Here is a 19,612-nt window from a genome sequence, read left to right as displayed (position 1 = left end):
AGTCACTGGTCTCAAAACAGCAACATGATGTAATTAGGCACAAAAAATCAGACCAAAAAAAACAGGCAGAGCTATAAAGGATAATGTCATTGTTGACCTAGAGAAGGTAGTATACATATTAAAATTTCTCATCAGTTACAGCAGTCAGGGAGACATTGAGATTATACCTTTTAGACGTCCATCAGTCCAGGCCCACTTTTGCACGTCTCATGGACGTACAGAACATGTTTAATATTTGGACATCTGACCAGGATACCTTTTGGATGTCTGTGGATGTGCAATACAGGTTTAACATATAAACATCAGGCTAGAGAACAATTTGAACGTCTTTGGTAGTGTACAATAGTATGGGTACCTGAACATCTAGAGAGAACCTGTCTCTCTGGCTGAGACTTTTCTTGGACCTCTATAAGAGTGCAAGACAAGTCTTGTACGTCTCTGGACATTCCAAGCAGTTGAAGTATTTGAACATCTGACTGGGTCCCTGTCTGTTTATGCTCAAACCATGTTAAATATCTTAACGTCAAGCTAGGACTCCTTAGAAAGCTTAACATCTTGACGATCTGAACCAATCTTATTGCTATAATTGTGAACTGAAATAAGGTTATTTGGACCCTGTAATGATGTCAGTTGTACATCGATAGTGAACATTGAAGTAATGTCCAACAATGACATTGCGAAAACTGTAATTTTCAACCCTGTAAGGATGTCACTAGGATGTCAAACAGGATTGTGATGTGATGTTAAAAGGAAGTCTGCAAAAGACGTAGTAAAAACTTCTTAAATGATTCAAATTAATTATTTTAATTATTATTTAATTTTGAAACTTCAATTGACGTCTTTTGTCTGTGCTCAGTCGGTAGTGACATGAGTATCATGGTGATACTGCCTCTATAGCCTAATAATAATAATTAGCAGAGCTAAATGTAAGCAGACGAATGGTAAAGTTTGTTTTTTCATGGAAATTTGTCTTTAAATTCAAGAAAATGAAGAGTAACTGTTTAGTTGTACAGGTTTTAAAGTAAACAAGCTCTGCTCTGCAACACAAAAAAAGATTCACTGGCCTATGAACGGCGTCCCACAGCTGATGCCTGCAGCAGCAGCAGCCATCATACACCATGTTTCTCCACACACAGTAAGACCCTGGTTTACCACACACACTCTGAACATCCCCACTGTTTGGTTGCAGCAGACAGCAGGTTTAGTGCCGGAACAGCTTTACAGGACTAACACACGTAAAATCTGACTTTGTCCTGTAGCTCCAGTTCAAAGGTCCTTAAGAAAAATGGCACATTTGAGAAGTGTTTGATTGTAGCGAGTTGTTAGAATTTTTTGTGAGGGGAAATCCTGACACCTGGTGGCCACATGACACCATCCCAGCTTGTCTAACGGCCTGTTCTGTGTGTTTGTGTCTCCAGGGTGACAGTGTATGATGTTTTCCCCCCTCCTAGTGTCCCTGCTCCTCCTCAGCCGAGCGCCTCCTCAACTCAACGTAAATTTGCTGTGGACAGTTATGATCACATGTCTTGTATTTTCCTGCTGATCATAAATTTTCCACCGCGTTAACATGAGCGTTCACCCTTGTTTTTGTGCCGTAGCAAGAGAGAGCATGACAACCAGCAGGAGGGCGGCAGTCCATGAATAAAAAGGGCATGCTTGTTCATGAAGGAGCACAGGCCAGATGTGGATGAGGAAATCAAGAGGATGGGAAACGGGATTGCAAATACAGTCCTGGGACAGAGAATAAGTGAGACAGATGGCGTTACAAACTTGCTCAGTGACTAGAAAAATAGATTTTCTACATTCGAGCTTGTCAGAAATAACTGTTGAATTATTTAGATTACTGTCATCATTATTGTTGTTGAGGTCATCAGATAATACAACAGAAGAAACACTCAGCAGACTGTAAGAGAAGTTAAAACAAGGAGGCAGAACACAAAATGCAAACCAAAAAAAGTGTAGAGCACATGCATCACTGGGACAGACACATTTCGTTAAAAAAGACCTTACTGTGTAACATTTGACCAATTTACTGGAAGGCCCAAATACTTAATAAGAATAGCTGTTCTTAATGATATCTTTTATTTTTAATCTTTTTATCCTCAAGATAAGTGGCCCCCACAAAATGTAAAACCGTTCGGAAACCTTCAAGTTAGCTATCATTAATAAAACAGTGCACTTAAAACTCATGTTAATTAAAAGTGGGTTTTAATGGATATAAATAGTCGACAGTCTCCCCACAACAGACAGCTAATATTTATCTGATCCCTGATTAATCAATTTGTTTAAAATGTGCTACTTTAGGCTGTGAAACTGCAATCTGCAAAGTAAATTAACTTGCAGTGGAGTGAAAAGTACAACATTTGCCTGCAAAATCTGTGCCCAGAGGGACAGTAGTTCATAATCTATCACTGTATTAATACAATTTATAATGTTACATTATAGCGAGACATTTGTGTCAATAAATGTCAAGCACAGGTGGGGGGGCAGCAAATCAAATTCTGCTTAGGGCCCCCAAAAGGCTTGGGGGTACAACTAAGAACAACTATCTCAGAATGAGAGCATACACATCCTGTGGATGTCAGTCAGACTACCTATTCCCTCTGTAAGATTATTTTAACTTTCCAAGACTGCAAATAAGGAAAGCCGTAGGCCTGATATTGCTCCGCAGGAGTGCATAGGGAGAAATATTCATCTTGTCAGCTGCAAAGTAAAGGTGAAGGGGAAGAGGGCATGAGATTAACACTTGACTCTGTGACAGATTTGGCACACACAAAGGAAAATTTTTTGTTGTAAAATACATTTATTGAGCTCTACATCAGATGGGAAGCACCGATAGATTCTTTCAGGGGAGGTGATTATTTTTTTAAGATATGTCGAGATTGGAGCAGCAGCAGGATTCACCGAGCAGAAACAAGCTCATTCTTGAGTGCTTGACAGGAGCCTTACTCTGTAGTCTGAAACTATAAAACCACGACCTACACATTGTGCAGTTCTCTATCAGTCCACTGGGTGCCAATAGTAGACAAATGTCTTAGTTTGATCGCATGTGAACACATGATAACACGGTAATATTTTACAGATTACAGGAACTACTGACACAGGTGGAAATAAATAGAATGTTGTTGTTCAATCTGCCAAAAAATGGTAAAAGCTAAGAAGCCTGTGACAAACAGAAACACTCTGATTTGATATGATACACAAGCCAAACATATAAAACCTGTGGATGAATCCTACGCAGGGAAAAAAGTTCTTAAAACGATGACCATTTCTACAAAAGACTTTCAATCAATATGAAATTAATACTTGATGAAGCATTAGGAAAAACAAATCCCCTTAAATACAGTTTTGGCTTCAACAACTCGTACGATTATTATTATTTTTTTGTAACGATGGTCCTGTGGTTCTTTGACTACTCTACGGTACATCTACCTTGACATAAAGCACACTAAAGGAAAAATAAACACAACAATGCACGAAAACATTTCCAATTCCCAATCAAGAGTAGAAGTGTCTGCCATGTTTGCGCAGAACTGAAGTCCAGGTACTTTATTTATTCTAAATTTAGATATGTTTCAAAATCAGAAAAGCTCAACCAAATTAAACATAATCTTTAATAAACAGTGTTTTGCAATAAAAAAAATCCCATTTTCTTTTAGCCACTGCTGCTACAATAATGTACTTTTCACTCCGATATAGGATATAAAGGGATTTGCTGAGAGACAACAACTTGCATGCAAACAGAAGGCGTAATTATTTAGTTAAACTCTTAAGAGAACAAACAAAACATCACAATCTTGGCCAGAAAAGTCTTGTTTTCAATCATTTTCAAGTATCATCTTGAGACTTCTTCTCATCTGTGCATTTTCCCCGATTCCTTGTAACAACCCATATCGCCCTCTGAAGGAGCCGCCAAGTCCAACCTGAACTGGACACTTCGCTTCTTTATATTATTTGCGTCCTAGAAATCTTTTTAAGTCCTAGCAGCTGCAAAGTTAATACCCAGCTGGTCTCCCTTCACTGGTTTCGCCATCCGAACCAACACCAGAAGGAGGAAAAAGACGAGTTTGCACAGTGTTCTGGGAATTGGTGACAGGAACAATACAGTAATAGATTTATTGTCGTTAAATGCCAGAGCACAGGAGCATAACATGTGCATGGGGTTGTTTCAGTAATGGACCAAAGGAATGGTCGGGAAAAAGAAATGCAGAAAGAGTTGATTACTTCATACATCCTCAGTCACATGATGGTAAAATACACAACAGTGGTTCTCAATAATAAATAGCTTTCGTCCTTTTTCTTAGAGAGGCTGTGACCAAAAAAAAACAAACAAAAAAAACAGAAAAAAAAGCAGAACAATGACAAAGAAATGTTCATTCTTGGTTCAAGTTTGCGTGTTTCTACGTCGTCATTTGAAAATCCCAAACGTCACAGCACATCATTGGTTCCTTTTATCAACAAAAGTCAGTAACACAAGAATACAAAGAACAACGGGGTTAAAATCCTACATATTACACCTCAACTACTGCTTCACTACACTTCCTGTAAGCTATGGTTAACATAAGATTTTCTGTTTTTTTTCTTCTTTTTATAAATGTATATAATTTCATTATTTCAGTCTTAGAAATAAGTTTTTGGCAATTAACTATACAAACACAGCAAATATGTACAAAATAAATTCCGTTGACTGCAGATTCACAAAAGAAAAGAAAAAAACAAAACAAACGTATGGACCCTTTGGAAAGTTTCCCAGTGAGACAAATCTCCTAGTTTGTCTTCAACTTCGTTCTTGATGGGGTGTTTCAGACTGGTTCCTATGAATGGTGGTAGGAAGCATGTGACAAATCAGTATGTCGGGATGCTGCTCATGTAATAGCTAAGGGGGGAAAGTGAGAATTTGAGGGTGAAGGTATGTGCTCACTGAATACAACAAGGAGCCTGTCGGGTGCCTTTGCTGATACGTGTTTGCGGTTTGATACATATAAAGGTGGACGACACGTCTCCTACTTTCTTCCACGGTGCTAAAATGAAGCCAAAATATCCCAAAACAAGCGCTGCCATATTGTGCCGGTGATGGTATTGTATTGAGTTCCCACCCGTACACCCACCTGCTCAATTTTGAGCAGGGCTGAACTGTTAATCATAGTATTGCCACCTTTTTATAGCATCAGATACCTTATGAAAGGTGCAAAATGTAAGAATTTTCAGTTAAAAACATTGAAAACGTATTATTATTTATCTAATAATAATTATTATTATTATTATTATTATGTAAAAACCCATTTATGTACTGTACTGCAGAGATTTCTACTGAAGTTAGCATGCTAACCAGCTAACATTTTAAACACCAACATTCTTCCAGTGCTCTGAGCTTCCAGGCTTGACAGAGTCAGCTAATAGGACTGCAGTTAACTGCGCTAACTAGCTAACAGTATTTACTTTGTGTTTTTAGCTTTACACATGTCCCATCTGCTAACACAGAGCAGGAGGGGTTCATGATCTAAACTGCAACCAGCCACAGGGTGGCGATAAAGATATTTCGGCCTCACTTCTGGAGAGCTGTGCTGTCGTCCATGTTTATACTGTATGCAGTGCGTGTAATCTTTGTAAACTATTCAATGCTGATTAAATGTGAAACACAAGGATCACCCAATTAACAGTGGGTCAGACAGCAGTGTTTGAGAGGGAAAACATGTATTGTACGGCCGATAACTGAACACACCGAGAGTCTGGAGCGTCCTGAAGGATCTGTGCCACATTCAGTGAGAACGACATACCATCAGGAAGTGGAGGGGTGTGAGACTATTTGGGGTGCACAGTGGGAAAAAAATTGTTGTATATTGAAATTTCCTGAACCTGAGACTTGACCTCTTTGTGATTTGTGTTGTATTTTTCTCACCTCCAGTCATATCATAAACTCTAAAACAACAATGTGTGCACACGTGTTTGCTGAGGGAAAAGTGTACGTCCAAGTGTTCCTATTTATGCATTTGAATATCTTTCTGTCAAGCCTGTCGCGTCTATTTGCGCTTCCTGAGCACCAGGTACATGAGGCCGCTGATGAGAGTCATGGGGAAGCTGATCCAGGCCAGGACGTAGGAGGAGCCGTAGGAGCCATTGCGAAGACTGGGCACGTGGAAGCTGTCTTTCTGAGCCGTGTAGATGGAAGCTGCTATCATCACGCATAGAGCTGGAGGAGGAGAGAGGAGGAGGAAGATGGGAGTTACACCGGAGAGTTGAGGTGTGTCATTCACGTTCTAAAAGAGTTAGCCAATTGTCCCCTAAAGTCAGATGGTGCCACTTAAAGAAATATTTTGACGCTGTTTGGGAAATATGCTTGTTTGATTTTCCAGCCCAGGCAGCGGAATGAAATGCTGCCATTTTATGTTTCTGCAAATCAGGGATACGTTTGAATTTGTATGTTGTGTATTGTGGCGTGACAGACAGGTGAGATGTCCAGAAAGCCAGGCACAACTGTTCAAGACAGCGTTTCAAGTTTTGTAAGCAGTAAATCACTGGATATTTTTAACAGGGCGTTGAGACAATTTTTCCTGCCATGTCTACCAGCGCCTCTCAAGCTCACTAATTAACAAGTGTGTGTGTGTGTGTGTGTGTGTGTGTGTGTGCGTGTGTGCGTGTGTGTGTGTGTGTGTCACTCACAGGACAATAGCTGGATGATGGCGGTGAAAATGAATCTCTCTCCCTGTTGGAGTCTGAAGAGCTGAAGGATGAAGACGAAGAAGCTGACGCAACATAAAATGGTGGCCAGGATCATTGTGGCCTGGACGGCCTGCAGATAGGCTGAGGGAAGATGTGACAGAGGACAGGCAGAGTCGGAAGATTTAAACTTTAAACATTAATCTCATGACAAAAGTTTGAAATCTTAAATGAGAAACATTTGCCCAGCATAACCAAAATATTAGGGTGTCATGGTTCTCCACATAAGTGATCCGCTAAGTTGCATTGTGGGTAAAAGCAGTCCACAGGTTAAGTGTTAAACTTGTAAAACATGGTTGGGCAGTTTAAAGAAAAATCATCAAAAATCGTGTTCTGCTTCCTTTTCAAAACCTGGCACCTACATTACCCACAATGCAACTAAGCCACTGAGTGACATGAATGGAGGCAATTTATCAGATTACATGCAGCTTCTCTCTGGTGCCACAAAAGGCTTTATACTACTAATTGTAAGTGATCCTCGAGATCTGTCAACACATTTTGATATGTTAAATTGGTGGAGCTACCCTTTAAATTTAATACTACCAAACCAATTTGACAGATAATTCCTCGACACAATAAGAAGACGTAATTTAGTAAAAAAAAAAAAAAAAATTGAGACAGATGTTCTTCACACAAACAGCACACACATCCTGTCTTACCTGCTTCAGTAGTATGGCTGTTCTCCACTGGATAGCAGGTGGAGTTACAGGAGTACCACAGGTCGCTGTAGATCCCCTCATGTCCGGCAACCACCCACCACGCCTACATCAGGGAGGGACACAGAGGTGATTCAAATGTTCCTGCATTGCCATGCTCTTGTGTGGTCCCTCTTGGCCTATACTCACATTGTGAATGGTCGCAACGAAGAGGAGGATGGCCACAGCCAGGTGGAAGAGGATGATGAAGGCTAAGATGATCAACATGGCTGCCCTTCTGCGTGATTGACTCGTCGACCGTCGGTCAGGCCTGTTGAATTGTCTCGCAGGCCGTGTGCGTCTCTCACTGTCAGTGTGGAGAAGGGCTTTGATTGGATGACAGTCCTGCTTCTGTGCGTTGCTGCTGGCTGTCACACACAGGCTGGTCTGCAGGGGTCAGCGGGGGATCAGGTGCTTCGCCAAAGAGGAATCTGTTGGGAGCGACATGTAATACTTTAATGACAAACGCAAATACATGAAATATGAATCGACCACACAGATAAAACTACTGCAGGGGCCCTGCTTGGTAGTTGTTTGTAAGAACTTGTGGCACGAACTCAGAAAAGCATATATTTCTGCAGTCACTTTAAACAAAACGGATGGTTGATGGTTTACAGAACGAAATCTGTTGCATATCAGAGATGAATGAAGCGTTCACGCGGACTCCAGACTTCTGCAGCATCTCCAAACAACTGTGAAGAATGCGGGGTTAATGAAACAGCCAGAGTAATCCTCTCAGTCTCCCCTCAAATTACGCAAATCTCTACTCAAGATACAAGATGAAATGTGTCCATACAGTATGTATGCCAAACCGTGTGTGTGTGTGTGTGTGTGTTCAGTATGTGGGTGTGTGGTGTTTACTCTGCAGTGATTTAAGGCTATAATCCTGACTGTGACTATGTTGATAGAAGACAGGAGTCGACTGTTTACATCTTCAGATGGGCAGTCCGCGCTCCGCGCTCTCAGCACGGACAGGAATATAAGGCGCTGTATTGGCATGGCAGCATTAGCAGACTGTTTCATCCAGCGATACCAGGAATCCTTGTGCATCGAGATGCTAAAAATGATGCTAAGGATGTTAAGGGATCGACCCTTTCAAATCCCAAGCAAGGTTTACATACTGTAAATCAGGGCTGCCCAAAGTGGGGCCAGTGTTGGCCCACCGTAAAGTTTGATTTGGCCCCCTTGATGTAGAAGAAAATTACAATATGAGCATTTGTGCAAGAAGTCAGTTAATCAAGGGAACTTGGGATCCAACAACTGTGGAAGCCCTGAGAGGCAACTGAAAGAAATAGGGAAGTTCAAGATACTATCCTAACAAAGCATTCTTTGATCTGATTAACACAGAAGAGAAAACAGTAGTTGTTAACGCATAACAACTAATGCGTCAAATGCCAGCTTTGTTCCTTTGTGTTTGCAGCATGACTTTGGTATGTGTGGCATTTTAACACAAACTAAATGCCCAGATGTGTGTGGCTTCGGACAACAGTGTTGACAGTCATAACAGGCGTATTTATGTGTGTGTGTGTGTGTGTGTGTGTGTGTGAGCCGAAGCTTAAGATGTGATCGTCTACCTGGATTTTCTTCTGTTTCTTAACGGAGAATGGACGGTTGTACAACAGTAATTTCAGTAAACAGTAATCTGTCCTTTACTTATTTGATATATGCTGACTATTTCTTTATGGTTTTCTTTTTATCTATTATTGTATGTCTGAAATAAGTGTTGACAATCCTTTCAATGCTTATCTTATTCTAGGTAACTTTGTCGTTTCACTGTTTCTTGTTTTACACAATGACAATAAGGTCTTGAATCCTAAATCCTGAAACCCAGGAAAGGGTTTCGCTCGGCGTATAAAATGCTTTGTCAGCAACATTCATCGCAGCAAATAATCACAAAATCTGGAATCGAGAGTTAATTTATTTCCTACACCTTTACAGCGTTGCTTTAAATGCTGTTTTACTGCCTACAAAACAAATGCAGAGTTCTCTCTCACTCTCTGTGTGTACACTGTACACATCCAACTCATCTAATCACCCTGTGGGGGACAGTGCACACAAATTACACATGAGCACACATCCGAGTTTCATTTCAGTGACTGCCACCAAAGTAGTTCAGACGCTGAGCAGGCAGAGACACAAACATGTGAAAAAGCACATGTGAGTGCAGGCACACACACACACACACACACACACACACATTCACACACACGTACGCAGCGCCAGACAGCAGAGGAATTAGCCCTCTCCGCCAAAATGGAGTCACAGTAAAAACAGCCTCTCCCAACCGACAGGAAGCAGGCCACGTTTTTTTTGTGTGCGAGCGTGATGTGGCTGCGGGGTGTGCCAGAGGATAGGCCCTCCCTGTCTGAGCCGGAGGGAGGTTGAACGAGGGGGTAAATAGTAAAACGGAGGCGGGGGTGAAACTTCAAAAGTGAGCTATACACTTTGGGGTTTAGACAGGAATGTAAACACCGGCTTTTTTTTCATGCCAAATGCTCCCGATCATGGCGCTCTCGAGCATGAACCTGAAGGAGACAATGACCCAGCAACAAACACTTTGATTTGCACCTGAAACTGTGTGAGGAAGAAATAGGAACGCGGCACAAGTGGAGATGAAACTGGTCACATGTGTTTAATATGTCAAAACGTGTCCTAACATGAAGCATTTGCAATAAGCCGGCCTATAAATACTTTGTACTGAAATAGCATACAAAACACAGCACAGAGTTTTGTGTGAGAACTGGCCAAGTGAAATCCCCAAGAGATACAGGGCAGCATATCACCAGAGTCACTGCTCACTGCTGCTAAATGCATTCTGTTTATACATCAATGATGGTAGCTATTGTTAGCCTGATAGCTCAATTTGGCATGCAGCAACCGCTAGCATGGCAGCTTTGGACCTCTGGGACAGAGAGGTTTTTTAGGCCCAGGGCTAGCTTGTTAGCATGCCCTGACATAACTTCAAAACTGTTATTCCATCACATTCTGTTGATGATCTTGGTTAATTTTTGAATGTTTTAAAGGTGCCATTTGTAAGGCTGTTAGTTGACAATTCAACTGGAATAATCAATATAAGATAAAGAAATTATGAATGACGTCTGTGTATTGTTGCAGAGATATTTACTGCAAATAGCTAACCAGCTAGCCTTCGCCCATCATAGTAGAAAGGTCCTGAGGACCATGTTGGAAGTAAGTGTTATCACTTTAACATGTTATCATTTGGATTATGTTTTCTCTCCTTGAATCCAAAATAAATCCAACAATTTTTCAAAAAATTAAGTAGCTGTTTAGACACCAACACTAATCTGATGCTCAGAGCTCCCATGACTAGCTGCTAGCCATCCACGTTAACTGCATCGCTCACTGGGCTAACAAGCTGATGGCAGCCAGCAGTTACTCTGATGATATGCTGCCCCCCTTTGATTCGAGTATAAATTCTTACATATTGCCCCTCTAATATAGCCCCTTTGCATCTTACAAAAAATATTATTCATATGGATTGTTTTGTAAGGGATATAGATCTGCAATGATTAGTCGAGAAACTTAAATTATAACTATTTTGATAATCAATATATCTTTTCAGTAATTTTTCAAGCAAAATGGTAGGATTTGCTGCATTTCATTGTCAATTATGATAGTAAATGAAGATTCTCATTTTGGATTGTTGGTTGGACAACAGACAGAATTAAAGGACGTCACATTGAACTGATGAGCTTTTTTATAGTCTAAATGAATAATCAATTTTTTGCTGCATCAGTAATGATAATAATGTTTGGTTGCAGCTTTAACAGGACGTGTGTGTGAACATGAAGTGGTGTGTGGGTGACAGGTCAAACTGGGTGGAAATGTGAGGCCCGGTTTTATTTTAAGGACCTGCAAAAGCATATAAGAGCTCTGATTTTTATAGCCTCGGAGCTATATTAATTCCCAAGAAGTCAGCCCTTTTTTTAACATTTTGTAATAACTGTGTCTTCTGGGTGGTCGGTCAGACTTCAGAGAGACGACAAAGGTAGCAACCCAAAACTTAAATTCAGCGCATCCATTATAAAGCATGTCTTTGGTATTTGAGTCTAATCTGACCTGCAAGGAGCATTCTCTGGAGCCACATATAATCTCCCAGACATGTACACGAACGCACACACACAAACACACAGCTGGACGTGATTCTGTCCACAGCTGCCCTCTCGTCTGAGCGAGGAGATGAGGAAAAGGGAGGAGAGAGAGGGAGGAGAGAGAGGGAGGGAGGGAAGGAGGGAGGAGACAGACATAAAAGAACACCCCATTGGAGAGAAATGGAGGGAAGCGAGAAAAACAAAAACACGAGCGTAAAAGGCACACACACACGCTGACTGAGCGTACACACACGGACAAGTAAACTACGCAAAGCTGCAGATATCCATCCTCCTGACTCACAGGCGCAGTGCAGATGAATGGAGTTGATTCAAGCTGCGGATACTGCAGGAATAAATGTATAAACGCCCCCTTTGCTGGGGTTTATATTATATTAGTGCTCACATAGAAGCAAAAACTACAATTTTGCCCAGTTATTATAGTCATTACTCATCATCTTCTGATTTTAAGGTGACAAAAATGAATGTTAAGTTTGTTGATGCTTAAGTCATAAACCTGAACACGGGGCCCTGTGCTCCTCAGGGGTCCCTGGGAATGGCTCGTCGTAAAGTGTGAACGCGCTGATAACTGCCCCTGACACCATGCAACAGCTGCAGACACACACACATACACACACACACGGCGCACATCCCACATGCATGCTGAGTACATTAGCCACGCTGGTCTGGTATGCATAACACCAATTTCACAGATCTTCGTGCCTTATCTGTCATAGCAGACAAACCACTTCAGCTGTGGCACGTCAATCAGCAGAGTATGTGGCTAACAGTCCTGATAATCCGGGTTAGTGACCATCCTTTATTCATCATTCATCACCCGCGTCTTTCAGACTGCAAACTATTATTTTTCACTGTGAGGGCGATGGATTTAGGGCAATAAACTCAGCGCGTACACAAATGACCACAGGAGCTTTCTTCTTTATGAATACGAAGGAATGTAGGGCAGCACTGACAGTCTGTCTTTTCCTTTATTGCATATTTAAAATAAAGCTCTAAAAGAAAAATTGATTTTCTGTAACTGTGGTTATATTAACGCGATTTATAGGGTTAGAGCGCCCCGTTAACATGAAGTGTTCCTCCCTTCGTGAGTGGGAAGCGGGAGAGCAAAATGTTTTTGGAATGTTGCTTTTAGCCAGTCTTGTAAGAAAAGGACCGAAAAGTCATATTTGAGTAAACGCAATGTTGAAATATTACTTTGGTAAGAATGAAATTCAGCCATATGAACAGTGAGGAAAGTCTCAAAGTGTCTGATGTTAGATAAGTTTGTACTGTACACTATGGGTCATCTGATCATCAGAATCATTGTTGTGTTCTGTCGATAAAACATCTTAATTGAAATGTACAGTAATCTGTAAGTAACTAGTAATGACGTTATCATCGTATACGTCTGCTTACATTTTCCTGATTCGTCCTATTTTTACTGAAGTAACATTTTCAAATCAGGACTATTACTTATTTCACAGTATTGTTTTTTTTGTTTTTTTACAGTAGGGTATTAGTACATTTATTTAAGTAAAGGATTCCGTTTTTTTATGTAAAATATAAATCTGAAAGAAAAACTCCGACTGCCAGATGCCGTGTTAAGTCATCAGTCGTTCAAGTTATCAAATGAATGTAAAAAAAAAAAGGTGCAATATTTACCTCCAAATGTAGTATAAAATGCAAATATTCAAGTAAAATGCAAGTACCTCAAAATTGTGAGTGAGTTATTGAAATTATTACATCTATTCATTTTTAATACGTTTTGAGTTTTGGATTTTGTGTTTGGATCACATGTCTGGTTGCAGCGGTAGACCAGTTTCAAGGTATACTTCGCCTTGATTTACTTATCCACACTATTAAATTCTGCTGTATTACTGTTATTAAAAGTGATAAGTAAAAGTCATTTGCAAGAAATCATAATAGAAACATTTGCTCAACCCCTCTTAAAAGTTCTGTTCTCATTCCTATAAAGTGGTTACCAACAATTACTATAATAGTGTTAACTATATACTGTGAAATCACATCAGCAGGACGTTGCATCTGATTTCTGAGATGGTTATCCTACTGTGAAAAACCCAAATGACGTGAGCTGAAAACAATCCTATGCAGTCACTGCTGATTCTACATTCTACAAATAGTAAATTAATAATAGTGTTAGCGGGGCGTAATCTTATCAGAAATACAGCAGCATGACGCCACTTTCACAGTCACTCACACCATCCTGTTTTGTTCTTGCTTGATGTCACCTTCACGTGGACACATGGCTAAGTGGACACGAATACAAATAAGACAAATGATGACATTACTGTGGTTTTTGTGTCTTCACAAAGGTTGACAGCCTCGAACTCCAGCCACCTCACACACTGACAAACTGACAGGCACAAATGCTGCCATTCCTCCTCTCCACTCAGCCTTATAATAGGAGGCTGGGGTACTCGGTGCAAGCGTGTGTGTGTGTGTGTGTGTGTGTGTGTGTGTGTGTGTGTGTGTGTGTGTGTGTGTGTGTGTGTGTGTTTGTGTGTGTGTGTGTGCGTCTGCCAGCTGATTCCCTTTGCCTGGTGGAAAATGCTGACTTTTAATGTCGTTTTTTTTTTTTTTTTTTTACTCTTTTCATAAAACACAAAGCCACAGACTTAACTGGGCCTCTGAATCTCACTCCCCCGTCTCTCTCACTGTCCCACTCTCTCTTTTTTCCTCTGTATCTCTCGCTCTCTCTCTTTTTCCCTCTCTGTCTTTGGCCATGGAAAAACTAATTGAGGAAGAGAGGAAGGCGAGGAACGGCTTCAAGTGGAGCCCTCTGGCCCCCGATGAGGTTGCACCGTCCAGACTCAACATTCAACATTTCCTCCTCGAAACCCTAGATCTGGAATAGCTGTTGGGATTCACTCAGCCTTGAGTGCCTCATTTTGTTTCGCAGGAACCCTTCAAATAGATCCATCGTGCCACTTTAAACCAATGCTACATTTTATACCTGCCACCAGATTTTACATGTGTTTCATGAATGCTACAAATTTCAGCTTGAGTTTAGATTCATGCCATGCTTTTTGCAATTTGTTTGCCCCAGCAGTATCGAATTGCATTACTTTGTGTTAAAGCGTGAGTGTGTGTGTGTGTGTGCGTGTGTGGGTGTGTGCTCGTGTGTGTGTGTGTGTGTGTGTGTGTGTGTGTGTGCGCGCAAGGGTATGTGTACATGACAACAATAGCCGAGCAAAGACTTATTTTTAGAGACAACACAAAAGGCACATCTCCCCTGGAGCGAAGCCAGCGGCCAAATAAAGCTGTGTTTAGGAAGAGCATGCAAAACTGTACACACATGCACACACACACAACATACACACACACACTCACAAAGGTTTTAGGATGTATGATGTCACCAGAGTACAGAATTAGAACTATAACGAGATTGGCCAGTGTGACAGCTCTAATCATTTACATTACGGATTTATTTACTGTAACGAGGCCTTCCTTCCACAGACAAGAACAAACTGCATGAAGGCTACACACTGAAACAAGCAGAAAACAAGACTGGATGAAAGATGCAGAGTCAACTTGACTATTTGCACATCTGTAGCATTAGCATTAGCAAGGCAAATGATTTGACAGTTTGGCCCCAGGGTGTCTCCACGTTGGCTCTGTCCCAATTTAGGGGCTAGGTCCGCCACAGCCCACCAAAATATTGTATAAACGTGGCCGTATGATTTTGAAATACTTGAGCATTTCCATTTTCTACTACTACTACCACTGTATACTTCCACTCCGCTACATTTTGGTGGCAAGTACTGTACTTTTTCATTGAACTGCATTTATCTTAACTTCAGTTACTCTGCAGACAAATTTGACTAATACTTTATTTGGCATCAGAGCCTAAGTACTACATTTAAACAATGTATTTTAACAGCAAAGTGACAAAAAAAACCCATCAGACCCGATAACTGGCGAGGCCAAATGACCGGCCAATCCCTAGCAATTAGGCTTTGCTACCAATTTAACAGTACAATGTGCCATTTTTGTGCATTTCAATTGTAAGTGAATTTTCAAGTGCAAACAAATGATCCTTTCAGATTTGACATGACACAGATTTGACATATCTTTACAAACATAGCCTTTTATAACGGTCATGAGACTTTATTAATGGCAACACAAACCTAATAACTGGACACTGACGACATAATAAAGGAAACTATTTTAGCGATGTTGAGTTCTGTTGCATAGGAGAGAATAGAGAGTCCATACATCAATCTGCACGATAATGAGGCGTCACAATAAAGCAAAGGAGTACAGTGTGTGTGTGTGAGTGTGTGTGCACGTGCATGTGTGTGTGTGCTTAATGCCTCCTTCAGGAATCAGGAACCTACAGAAAGCTGATAAATGTGCACACAGAGACACACAACTGTTCTCATGCTGGGTTTAAAGACCTCCCTCTGACACAGGAATTCTTTCATGTTGGACACTAACATGGTTTTTAGGTGTGCGTGTGTGTGTGTGTGTGTGTGTGTGTGTGTGTGTGTGTGTGTGTGTGTGTGTGTGTGTGCGTCCGTTTTCATGCGCATTCCTGCAGTGACAGCGCCGACTAACGACTCCCACGTGGCAGAGAGACGTTGGTGAACACCTGATGGTTAAAGAGGAGATCCCGCCATGCTCCTCCATTTTTCTATTCTACTCTCAATCACGTCACACCTGTTCCCTGATAATTTGTTCACCTGTCAACACCTTTTAAAATCTCACAGTAACCTCCCCCCCGACAAATCCTCCTCCTATCAAATATCACAAACATCCTCTCATCCTTCGACATTCAGAGTACATAGTTTGAAATTAACATTGGTGCCCTGCGTTTAAAGGCGCAACATGTAAGAATCGGCCGCCTGTCAAAGTCACACTCATAACAAAAAGGGTTGCTGCTAACTGCGGCTAACTGTAGTTGCCTTAGCCAGCTGCCTCTGTTAGCGGTGCAGCTAGGCTTTCAGACTGGCAGCCCGGGGACCTGGAGAGTGTTAGCGTCTATACTGCTAGCCCAGGAGCTATAGACCAGGATGGGATGGGGCGAGCTGGTTAGCATGCTAGCTTCAGTAGATGTCGCTGCGACAGACAGAGTACACACCACTGTTTATTCACATTTTTTCAGATATTGTCGTTGTGTCAGGGAACGTTGTGCGAGAGGATGCTGCTTTGAAGCAAAAGTGGCACATTTTCAAATTAGTTTACTTCGTTGGCAATCTGACAGGAAAATCACTGATACCGATAATCAGAAAATGACATTAGCTAACAATGGCTTAGAAATGGAGTCCGCTTACGTAAACAGCACAGAAGTTCCACAGAGCCCCTTTTAAAACCTCACATCACATCAAATACTGTACAAATACTTGGAGAACTATGCTGCTTTAAATTTTCCTTTGTGACAAAGTCAGAACATACATTCATTATTCCTTTACACAGACATTACACTGTCATGCTTGCATTCATTTAGCCTGCGTTAGCGGTTGCTTCACACTTCATTTGTATGCTTGATGAGCGTGGGGCTCATGAAACGTAATAAAAAGTTAGTAGAGAAAATGTTTGCAGTTTTATTGAGAGTGGGTTTCTCCAGTTGCATTTAATAAAATGGGATGTTTGACCTTTTATTACCGTATGTAATGTAATATAAAAGGATTGAGAGGGGTTTCATTTGGACCAGCCCACACAAGAAGCTCACAACTCGCGTGTAACGTGTGTTGGAGCGGATTACGCTTCCATGCTCAGCACCAGAATCTCCCTTCTGTCCTTTTGTCATCCATCTGTGCGTTTTTTCCATGCGCTCCGAGGAGCAGTCTACAAACTGCACGTCAGCAGGGGGATGCAAATTAGTTTCCAACAGACTGTTCGGTATTTGTAACCCTCCTCATTTCTCATGACATTTAATCTTCGCGCCATTGCCAAAATGTCAGGGCTTTCCTCAGACGGCGAGCTCCAAAGCAAACACTGCCTGATGAGGATGACTCTCCGTTTCTGCAGCCCTGTCAGAAAAATCTCCTCTCAAACCATGGAAAACCTGGAAAAAGCTGGCCACAAGAGGGCGCTGCGAGGTGAGGAGAAGATGCAACGGTGATGAAGGGCCTCATCAAAATGCAACTCAGTCATGAATGCAAGACAAGAATTCAGCATTAAAGGTCAACTTGCAGGAAACATGAACAGTCTGATTAACAAGACATTCGTTTCTAGAGCAAATTTCAAAACTTCAATTTTGAACTTTAAGAAGCAGCAGTGGCAATGAAATGAACCATGTCAAGGCATGGTCACTGCAAATTACATACAAAACTCCATAAGATTTTCATTGAATTCAGTGTTGCCATATGGGTAGCACTTAGAGATATTCTTAATTTCAGTGAAAGGTCCACACACACACACACACACACACGTTTCCTGTGTCCATTGAAAAAAACAGAACATTATCTTCCCTCGCAACGCCGCACTAAATACTCACAGACACACACAGACGCACACACTGCTGGCTGACAACGCCCCTTTCATTTCCAACAAAACTTTAGAAAGAGAAGAGAAGTTGTGATGTAACAAAATAACCACAGGAAGGGCTCCTGAAAACTACTGTGTGATGGATTATGAAGAAAAATACACACCTTCATTTTTAAAGAGACGTCTCAATATCCAAACGGAGCAGGAATCATTTGATATTTTAATCTTGGCTACTATCTTTAACACTAGCAGGCAGAATAAGGACAGTTGGTCCTCAAAAATAGAGTCATTTGGTGTGTTTAAGAAGCAGTTCAAAAGTACAACAGGTTTGAATGGGACCTGAATCCCATACTGACAGTTCAGGCAGTCAAATGAAAAAAATGCTGAACTAAAAAAGTTTACTCACCGAATGTGAAGTGGAGAGGACACGAAGATGTGCGAAGATCCAGATGTGACTGTGAAAAGGGCAATTGGTGGGTGACAATTTGAAAAAGAAATGCAGGAAAACAGCCTCCAAGCGTGACAAAACAGCAGCTGGAGACCTCACTGTTACGTCCAGAGAAAAAAAAAGTTAAGAGACGCAGTGGGAGGCGCCCCAGAGCTGGAGCTGGAGGGTGTGGTTTGGGATTTTAATATGCTGGGAGGTGTGTGTGTGTTTGCGTGGTGTGTGTGCGTGTGTGTGTGTGTGTGTGTGTGCGTGCGTGTGCGTGTGCGGGTGCGGGTGCGTGTGCGTGTGCGGGTGACACGAGAGGATTGGTGACAACAGCTCAGTCAGGCTCGGCGGGAAGAGCATCTATAAAAATATCATTATAGGAGACGGAGGGGAAGTTTAAAAAGTCTGCATTTCCTCCTAGGGCAGTCGGGCAGAGGGAGACAGAGGGAGGGAAAAAACGGAGAGAAAGCAGAGGTCAGACAGAGAGGGGGACAAAAGGAAATGAAAGGGATAAAAGGGGATGAGAAGTTGAGGAGAGGAAGGCATGAAGAATGGAAAGAATACTGAAGAGCAGGCCGGAGGAGGAAGGGGTGTGTTGTAGGCTGGTAGTCACTTTCCTGTGTTTTGTTGTTTCACTCTTGACTTCTCTATTTGCACTTTGACCACGTCCTTTATTCACCGCCTTTGTCATTGTTGCGGTTCTGCACCTCCCAGAGCAGGTGGATTCTGATGTTCTGTTGACAAAGTTCAGGTTTCTTCCTCTCGGCTCAGTAAGAATTAAAACATTCCTCTTATGAGCCGCTGCCACAAATGTAAAACACAGAACTTCTTGGAATTCCACTTGTTTTGTTTCCATGTCTGCAACAAAATTCATGAAAAAAACGCTCGAGCATTCGACATATGAGAGGAAAAAAATGCTCCGTCCGTCATCTCGTTTCTAACCTCCTGCTTTTCTGCAAAGTTCAACCCTCTCTCTCTCTCCCTGTCAAGCCCGACCAGCTGTTGCATTTAATTTTTCTTTTCAGGCATTGTCTGCTGTCACTCTTAACGCACAAAAGCATGTTTGGTGAGAGTGCCCGAGTGATCCATACATTTACAGTGAACCAAGTCCTTGTGCTTTCTGTTATTTTCACAGTTTTGCACAGTTTTGCCTGTGGTTTTGACCGAGTTCTGCAGTGGCATAACATCAGCGTGATTCTATTAAAGGA

General features: G+C 41.6%; 1 protein-coding gene across 1 annotated transcript; it reads right to left on the bottom strand.

Moving 5' to 3' along the window:
- Window positions 1-4,077: 4,077 nt before the first annotated feature.
- On the bottom strand, window positions 4,078-18,551 carry emp2 (epithelial membrane protein 2). The gene is made up of 5 exons (XM_030407880.1): window positions 18,378-18,551; window positions 7,563-7,843; window positions 7,377-7,479; window positions 6,661-6,801; window positions 4,078-6,190 (listed from the first exon to the last, which is right to left on the bottom strand). Exons 2-5 carry the CDS (start codon window positions 7,638-7,640, stop codon window positions 6,021-6,023), a joined length of 492 nt encoding a protein of 163 aa, XP_030263740.1. The 5' UTR covers window positions 7,641-7,843; window positions 18,378-18,551; the 3' UTR covers window positions 4,078-6,020.
- Window positions 18,552-19,612: the final 1,061 nt, after the last annotated feature.

This window comes from Sparus aurata, chromosome 23 (genome assembly GCF_900880675.1).
Source record: "Sparus aurata chromosome 23, fSpaAur1.1, whole genome shotgun sequence".
Taxonomy (NCBI): domain Eukaryota; kingdom Metazoa; phylum Chordata; class Actinopteri; order Spariformes; family Sparidae; genus Sparus; species Sparus aurata.
The sequence above is the reverse complement of the archived record's forward strand: the minus strand, read 5'-3'. Positions and strand labels throughout refer to the sequence as shown.